Source organism: Gavialis gangeticus, unplaced genomic scaffold (genome assembly GCF_001723915.1).
Source record: "Gavialis gangeticus isolate Ggan-Ray unplaced genomic scaffold, GavGan_comp1, whole genome shotgun sequence".
NCBI classification, from domain to species: Eukaryota; Metazoa; Chordata; order Crocodylia; family Gavialidae; genus Gavialis; species Gavialis gangeticus.
In genome coordinates this window covers 4,594,852-4,604,101 of record NW_017728964.1, presented here as the reverse complement: position 1 = coordinate 4,604,101, position 9,250 = coordinate 4,594,852, and the positions used below count along the sequence as shown (strand labels likewise).

Sequence of the window (9,250 nt, the reverse complement as noted above, 5' to 3'; positions counted from 1 at the left end):
TGCCGATGCACTGCTGGGTCTAGGGCTGTGCTGCCCGACTCCTATAGCCGGGCAGCATAGGGTTGCCCTTGACACGGTAAAGATTTCTACGGGGGGATTCTGGCACCCCCTCATAGTCAGCTCCCAGGGCTGGTGCCCTGCTTCCCCCACCCCTGTCATGCTATTGGAGGTCAGGTGGACTATGCTGGAACCCCAGAGTTAACACATCATCTTTTACAAACAAAATGTCTTTGGCTATTTAATGGCTTCAAATGCCAGGGTGTTTGTCTGGTGAGAGGCTGCAGAGCAGTACCATCTAGAGCAGGGGTGGCCAATCTGTGGAACATATGCCACAAGTGTCATGTGTGGCACATGACAGATCAGGAAAGGGACAGGCAGCACAGTGGTAGATAGGGCAAGGAGCAGAAAGCTGAGCAGTGGGATAGGGCAGGAAGCACCATCCACCCTCGGGCAGGGAAAGGGGGTTGGAGTGGCACATCGGAAGGGTGCCAGGCAAATTTGTGGAACACCTGCCAGAAGAGTTGCCCCCTGCTGATCTAGAGAACAACCAACGTCACCCCCTGTAGCAGCTAAGTGTTTCTTGGCAGGCTCCCCTCTGAGCGTTTCCCAGACCACCCCATTCAGAGACTGCCCGAGAGCCGTCCTCGTATGCAGCCGTTCGACCCATGACAGTTCTAGCGCTCTTAACAATCAGGATTTTTGCCATCTTGTTTCTAAACAAGTTTTGAAATTTTATTTCCAGATTGGTTCTTCTGATCATTTACATTCAGACAGCAGTGGTAAAAGGCACATGAATATCTCAGCAAGATTGCTACTTATTAAGTCTTCTTTCCTGGAATAGCATCAATGCCACCAGCTCTCTGAAATGCATAAAGCTGCGCTGTCAGATTTGGGGGAAGCAGATGTCTTTGTGATAGTCTTGTTTCATGGAGAAGCAACAACAGGCAAACTATACACCTTTGGAATAATCTCTCAAGGAACAGATTCAGTCTGGAGGATTCCAACCTGATACTTCTCATTTTCTATTGTAGCAACATTGCTAAAATAAAAACAAAAAAATGCCAAGAGCTGGACAAGTCTTCAAAAGATCTGAAAGTATGAATGTTTCTCTCCACAGCCCCGGAAATCAGGCTGAGGACATAAGTAGGTGTGGCACTTCGAAAAGATTTGTCCCAAAAAGTCAACAGACTGAACAACTGTTATTTCCTATTCAAAGTACAGAGAAATTTTAATTCACAATGATTACAAGCACCAGCCCACAGTAATGACTGGCAACGAAGAGTTTTTAACAGTAACAGCTGTGCTTCTGATACAGGACTGAGCATTGTGTTTAGGGCAATTTTTGAGGCTCTTCAGGACTTTGTCTGCCTCTCTTAGCCAGCTAGTATTGAGACAAGCACATCTTTAAATCTCTTAAACCCCCAGGAAAGTCTTAGGTTTGTTAAAAGGGTTTGTTACAATTAGCATTACCAGTGATCTGAGACAAGCACCTGCTCCAGCTCGGGTCAGGGATTTATTTTGGGAGGTGTTATGCAAACATTTAGCAAGAGGCAGTGACTGTCCCCAGGAATTTACACAGCAAGTAGGCAAGACAGACAAAGTGTGGGGGGGAAGCAGAGGCACAGAGAGGTAGAGTGACCTTCACAAGGTCACAGGTCAGTGGCTGAACCAGTTGCCTGGCTCTCAGGTCAGCACCCTACTCCCCGTACCACATTGCCACCCCATGTAAATTTGTGGTGCAAACACAGAACTTTGAGCCTGGTAGCACAGAGAACTTATCCTGGCTCTTGTGCTCTACGGCTCTGGACCGGCTGATTGCCCATGCCTTAGTGTCCAATATGCGAAGTGGAGGTGTCACTCCTTATCTTCCCTGTGTGTCTGCGGCTGATGCAGTGTTCTGCATTTGAACAGCACTCTCAGGGCGATGAAATCACCTAATCAACAGGCCTCCTACAGAGCCGCAACAATTACCGATTCCATTCCACTCTCCCAGTTCAGCTCTACTAACCTCTGTTCCAAGCATATTATGCTCCTGGAGGCTTAGCAGAAAGTGTGCTGCCAACACTACTAATCTACTTAGACTGGAAACTCCCTACAGCAAGAACCACCTTTTTGCTGCGTTTGCCTAGTGCCTAACACAATAGGATCCTGGCCCGTGACTCTTGTAACTGCTCGAATAATTATTTTTACGAGCAGATTGGACAGACACTTAGCTGGCATGTTTTAGTCAGGGATGATCCTGCCTTGAGCAGAAGGCAGAACTAGATAACTGTGAGGTCCCTTCCAGCCCCACTTTTCTGTGATCCAGTCTCCCGTCTCCAGACACAGCCAGAATCTGATGCCTCAGAGTAACATGTCCACAGTAAATCCTAAACAACTGTGAGGCCATGGCTTCAAACCTGGGGTCTCAGCCTGCCTGGCACAGCCACTCACATCCCAGCCTGCCACCTCTCTGGCTGACCACTCAGGTCAAGCAAACCAGCCAGAAATTTCCCTCTGGATCTGGTCGTTCACTCATTCCCTGCCACCCGGGGTGGCCAGCCAGGGTCTGCTGACCCCACCATCTCTTCCCATATAAACTCCTGATGCAGAAGAGGAAATGTCTGGGCAGCAGGGCTAAACCTGTACCCAGGCTGCTTGACCCCTGGCTTGTGTCTCTACCAGCTCTGACTAGTCCCTTGGCTACCTGACACAGCTTGCCCTTGAACTCCATGTTCAGCCTGACCCTTCAGCTTCCTAAGCCAGCTCCTGGCTTGATCTCCTGGCTACCTGACCCAGCTTTCCTTCTGACTCCAAGCTCTGCCAGACCTTCCAGCGCTCTGACTCAGCTCTTCAGATTGACCTCCCAGCTTCTGGCTTCCCAAGTTCTGCACTTTTCTTCTGCTCCTGATTGCTCCCCCCGCCCCAAAAGATTCCCAGACCTGGCTGCCCACGAACCGGCATGACCATAGCATTTGTACAGCAGCAACAAGAACTAGAAGCAGCTGCTTCCTGCAGTACCTGCACTTGAGCATGCTGGAGGGGCAGCAGGGGAAACTCTATTCTGACACACCACCCAACCAAGTATACCTGCAGTTCTGGGGTGCAAAACTGCTTTAGGGTGTTGCCTTTCAGATTAAAAATAAAGTCTGTGCCCTTTCCACACACAGACTTTATAGGTCCCATAGCACTTCAAGAGTGAGGGTGTCATCCAAGGTTCATGGCTGATTTACAAGATGTATCATTACCCTTTTCCCACCCAAAATTCCTCCTGTATTTTGGGTTGGGTATAATAATCTTCTTCTCGTTCTGTCCTAAACTGTTATACAAAGTACAGCAGAGGATGGCTGCATGTTTTCATGCTCCACCACATAAGTGGCTGCATTTCATTAATGGGGGAAGCAGCTCCTCTGTACCTGTCTGTAAAATCTGCACAGTACTTCAGGATGGTTGAATGAAAGGTGCCAGTGAAGTATTAGCTATTAGGGATGTCACCTGGAATGGATCTCTGCAGTGACAGCCTGTTTTAGCCTCACAGCCTTGTCACGGACTTGTCCAGCTAACTATTCCACAGCGTGGTCCCGGCAGCAATGGAAAACATCAGGGATTGTTTAAAGTGCAGTTAAAGTCATGAAGCTCTAAACATCCCCAGCAAGGGCTCTCTTTCAACCACCTTCAGAGCAAATTGTATCAGTTTACAACCATAAAGGTGATTTACCAATGCAGTACCACAAACTCAGCCTACAATCTAAAACCCAGCTCAGTACCTTCTGCCTCTGATATCATCCCCAACAAGTAAGGTTCCTGCAGCCTCAGCTGCCCAAGGGAGAGTCCCACTTGCTCTCCCACCCCAGGTGGCTCTGCAGGGCTAACAGGAGGACAAGCTGTGTGTGTTCACTAGTGAGCAGGGTGAGACTAGAAGATATGTGGGGGGAGAGGGCAAGAAGGGGCTGTGGCATTATTATGTTTCTGACTGTCTTAAGCACATCCTTAAAAATTGTCATCTCTGTGTAAGTGTACATGTGTGTGCATGAGTGTATATGAGATCTCACTATCAGTTGGGCAAGTATGTGCATGCATGTGTACCCATGTCTGTGCAGAACTCTTGGCTGGAAAAATGCATGTGTATGGGCAAGTGGTAACATAAAGAGGGAGGTGCAGACGGGTCCCAATTTATGCTCCAAGAGTGGCAGAGCCCCAAGAGATGTCACACACACTCCTGTAATCCCCGTGTATCTATCTCTCTGCAGTGACTCTTTCTTTCCACTCAAGTAGGAGAGGACAGATCCTGGCCACGAGTCATTACATGTGGCAGCTGCAGGTTATATTCCTAGGCAGCAAAAGCCACAGGAGGTTTCCATTCATCTGCCATGGCAGGATCCCTTCCCAGCACCATCTGTTTATTTTGGAAGCCCACTACATTTTAGTTCCAGGTGCCACAAGTGGCTGATGGCTGGTGTGGGCTGGTCCTGAACCCAAGTACCATGTTCTCAGTACCATCACCTCTCCACAGCCCTGCCCTGCTCGCTGCTCAGGGTGAAGTCTGGGGTGGGGGAGGTTTGTGAGCTCCACAGCAAAGGATGGGGCAGGAAGGTCTGGTGATACAAGACATCTCTCACCCTCCCCCCCACTTACCTGTACTGTGCCTGGAAATGGTTCTGCACGAAGCTCTGTCCCCTGGGAAGCTGGGAGGCTGGTTGGGTTCTTCCAGAGCCACCGCTCTCATCAACATCAGGTTGAGGCTGCAGAGGGAACAAAGAAATGAATGGGATTAGGAGAACATAAAACAGCTGGTAAAGATCACCAACACTTTGCTAGTAGCACCCCCATACCCTTTGTTGCATCCCATTCCCTCTGGGGGTTATCAGTAATTTCTCCTAAAAGAGAACTTGCCTCCAGGCTCATCTCTGCCTCTGCTTCTCTGCAGCTCATGCTTTGCCTCCTAGTTTCTGACCCACTCGAATACAAACCACATGCCCCACAACACTGTTACAACCTACAGAAACTCCACTGTGGAGCAGCCCCAGAATCAGCAATTCCATGTGTGCCCATCTTCACTGCAGAGATAACGTAAGTGGTTGGCACCCGGGTTGGCAGTCCCTAGGTCTGAGTGTCCACACTGAACAGCCTGGTGATCAGAGTGACTATCCTCACAACTGCAGCAAGCCTCACTTCCCTGTGCATGTCACATCTCACTGTTTTTAGCAAGCAGAAACACCCTATAGTTATGTTGCAGGGAACTGCAGGAGAACTTATCTGTCTTTCTGGGTTCATGGGAGAATTGTGGGAAGGCAATGGAGGTCTAACAGCACTTGAATGACTTATCCTGTGTCCTCATTGCAAAGTGGGTAGGTTACAAGCTGGAGGGAAAATGACCCACGCTTCCAGCTGAGCCAGCCACTGCAAGAAGCAGATTAGGAGCAGCAGCCAAGAGCCCAGCCTATACTTTAGTGAGGAGGAGCCATGCAAGAGTAAGAGAAGCCCTGGGAGATGCCAAATCTCAGGGGGATGGAAATCTTACTGTGCAAGAGGAACATGATATTCAGGCACAGAGAAGTACAGAAGTGAGTGCTCAGGGGACATACAGACAGCCCACAGTTTGCCTTTCACTCTGTACCCTTAAGTGACATGCCTAAGGCTGCTGAGTGCCGCAAGAAGAAAGATGCACTGGGAGAGATTTCTGCCCAGCACTCTGCACACTGAATGCAATTTTGCTCCAGAAAAATACTGATCAGCATGAAGGAGTGGAAGGAAGACGCAACAAAAGTGACTGGAGAGGAGAGGGGCAGGTGTGAGGTTTTGGCCAGGACGTAGGCAGCCGGACCCGGAGTGGAATGAAAACCAGGGGGAGCAGTGAGGAGCAGGGGTGTGATTTGACCTCTGAATCTGACAGTGGTGAATACAGCACACAGGTCTGGGGCCCACATTCAAAAAGGGATGCCAAGATAGTACAACGAGGGCAGAAAAGGGACAAAAGAATGGTTCAAGGATTGGAGATAATGCCTTAGAGAGAGAAAATACGTCCCTTATGTGGAGCACTGGTAGTCAGCAAGGCTGTGCAAAGCGGTCCACAGATCACTCCCCTACATCTTTTCTACCAGAAGTCTGAAGGTAAGTGCACAGGCTGGGCTGTGAGAGAGGCCGAGGGTTAACAGAGGACCAGCTGTTCAGAAGGTTTGAGATCCACTGCCTTAAAGTGAGATTTCAAGAGCCCAATCTTGTTTCACTTCAAAGATCAAGGGGTCACTTGATTCCACTGTACAAGTACCTCCAGGGCAAGAAAAACTTTAAGTCCTAAAGGGCTCTTTAATCTAGTGGGCAGAGGCATAAGACGTTGAAGCCAGACAAATTTTAAATCAAAGTTAGGCACAATCGTTTTAGCAGCAAGGGTGACTAACCACTAAAAAAAAGGCCAAGAGAATCGGTAGATTTACTATCCCTTGGGGCCCCCAGATCAGAATGGATGCTTTTCTGGAAGCTTCTTCAACAAATACAAGTTAATGGACTCAATACAGCATACATAGGGTAAATCACAATAGCCTGTGATATAAAGGAGTCAGATGAGGCAATCTAATGGTTGCTTTGTGAATTGATGAAACAATGAAATTAATAAAATCCATCCATGTGTTAGCACTTCTCATCCCTCTCCTTGCACAGAGAAAGTGAACAGGGTTGGGGGGACAGTTTAATAACGGAGAGATCCAGCTCAGGTGGGTGACACTGCAGTCCTGAGACAGCAACGCAACATTATGAAAAATTCCCCCCCCCAGTGAAACCCAGCAGTTGGGCAGCACAACTCAGCAGGAGTCAGCAGCTCACACCTTTCCAGGCACCTGCTGCATGCACCAGGCTTCTCCACGCCACCCGCTGTCAACTGCAAACTCCTCTCCCCAGAGCCGGGTTGGTGCAAAGGGCAGGCAAGAGATGGGTAATGTGCACGCGACTACGTGTGGAAGAGGGAGAGTGCATGTGTGAGGGTGAAATCATGTGTACGTGTTTCTCAGCAGTGTGCACCTGTGCTTAAGAGCTATTCTGTGTGCAGCACGCACAAGAGGAAAAGTGTTCCAGACACTAATTAACCTTAAGTAAATGATCGGAAAAGGAGCATTAAATAAATGTATCAACTGATGTGAATTTCTGCAAGGCAGGTGCGAAGCAGGACTCTGCTAATAAGGATATAAAATAAAGACTGCCTTGCATTTCCCTAGCATCCCTTCTATGCACCTTTCAAAAACAGCACCAAGCTCAGCCATTGTGGTTCAGTAAATGTGGTTCCAGAGGGTAAACTGAGGCATAATGGTAGTAAAGTAACTTACTCAAGAGCTGATTGGCTGACAGATCACCCCAGAACGCAGGAGTTTTGAAACCCAACTCCCTAATTAACACCACCAGGGCCAATAGCCAGAGCCTTGCTCATATATTTGTCTGCGATTGTCCTGATGAACCAGTGGCCCTTTCTGCACACACTCTAATACTGCCATCAGAAACAACACCCCAGAAAGATTTAGGGAAGCACCAGGTGAGTCTGTAGTTGTGGTTCCAGACTGCATCACACAGGCAGTGGGAGCAGACTGCAATTTCATCCAAAGACGTGATAAATCTTTGTTGCTCCTGCTGTACAAAATTGAAGAGCAGAGGCTTCAGGCAACTGCTGGTGTTTATAGCTTGTGCTCAAGTGATGGCAGCTAACGCTGTCGGGGAGGTAGAAATTATCTGTCAGGATTCTAGAACAGGGAACTCTTCAATACTATTTAACTGGCAAATGCCTCCTGGGGTCATTGCCTGGAGTCTGGGAATAGTCAGTGCATGTCAATGGCATGCTTAAAAGCAAACAGCAGCTGCATTTACAATCCAGCCAACAGTCACCCAGACCAACACTGGCTGCCAAACTTCAGGGCAATAGTGATACCAACAAACTGCCCAGCTCTGCTGAAGATAAGCAACAGGGAGCATCTAATTCAGCCTCCTAGGGAAATACCCCAAACCCATAAGAGAAGAGGCTATGGGGAGTGCTCACTATGATGAGGCTGCCATTCCTGTTTAACTGAGGTTGGACTCCTTTGCTGTGCTCAACAGTGAGATTTGCTCCATGCTGGAAGCCTGCCAGAGGAGACAGTGAAGACGACACTCGGGTGGTTTCAGCAGGGGCTCAGGCTCCTCTAAGGGCTGCGGAGAACCCTTAGACAAGGGGCTGGCACCCCATGGCCCACAGGCTGGATACAGCCTGCAAAGGGATTGTATCCGGCCTGTGAAGCCAGGACAGCAGTGACAACTGAGTGTCAGGGTAATTCAACAGCATTTGGTGACACATGGCAGCAGGCCAGTTGCAGGTGGCGGCTCACTTCAGACAAAGCTCTGATAATTCAAACCACAGCTGCTCAAAGGTTGCTGTAGGCCACTGCCACTAAATAAGCCGCTTGGCTGTAGGCTTCCACTGCCCTGCACTGTGACACATTCCCTCCAGGCTATACGCAGAATAATTAACTCAGGTGAGAGATTACCCAGACCTGAGGACTGTGCAGTCTAGGAAAGATCATGTGCCACAGATCCCTACAGAGCCACATGCCCAAAAACACCCATTAAAGAGGAACCCCCCAGAGAACCAACCTTACCAAGGATGAGATACAGCTCCACCCACACAAATCTCCCCAAGTCTTCAGCCTGTGCAAACATGTGGTCGATGCAGTGTCAAGTAGCCAGGAAAAGCCAGGCCTGCTGGATGGCAGGACAGGGATCTGAGAAGTGGGAAAAAGTCTTAGCCACAGATCCAAGGCCCCTGGGCTTGGAAGAGGCGTTTCTGATTAACTTAGCCCCAGTGGCAGGAATAAATTCTAGCACTGTGCGAGGCTTTGGACTGTGCTTCGGATCCGGAGAAGCTTCGGACGCTTTGGCGTCCAAAGCAGCATGTCCGGATCAAAGCGCTGGCTTCGTTAGGCTTTCCAAAGCGGTTTGGCGCTTCTGAACCACTTCGGAGCCACCTCGGAGATCCAGCCATATGGTATAATGGGGAATCAATGAAATATCTATAACTTGGTTGTTTTTTGTCTGATTTAGATGAAATTTGCAGGAGTGGTAGCCCCTGGTGAGGCCACAAAGTCTGCCAAATTTCAAGAAGTCCAGTGCAGGGGTTTGGGGGGGACTGCACCTCAAGCTGCTGACAGGCAAAACTCGTGACATGGGTGACACTGTGTGTTAAGGCGCAGAGGGGTGACAGTTGTAGGCCTGCTAGCCCGTGCTGTGGTCACGAAGCCTGCCAGCTGTGGAGGAGATC

The 9,250-nt window shown here is 49.2% G+C and overlaps 1 protein-coding gene across 2 annotated transcripts in view; it reads right to left on the bottom strand.

The window, feature by feature from the left end:
* The window catches only part of USP43 (ubiquitin specific peptidase 43), a 261,454-nt gene that overhangs the window by 183,214 nt on the left and 68,990 nt on the right, over window positions 1-9,250 (bottom strand). For both annotated transcript variants that reach the window (XM_019502165.1, XM_019502171.1), the window contains exon 3: window positions 4,615-4,721. In XM_019502165.1, the coding sequence (XP_019357710.1) occupies window positions 4,615-4,721 (107 nt within the window). The remainder of the gene's footprint in view (window positions 1-4,614; window positions 4,722-9,250) is intronic.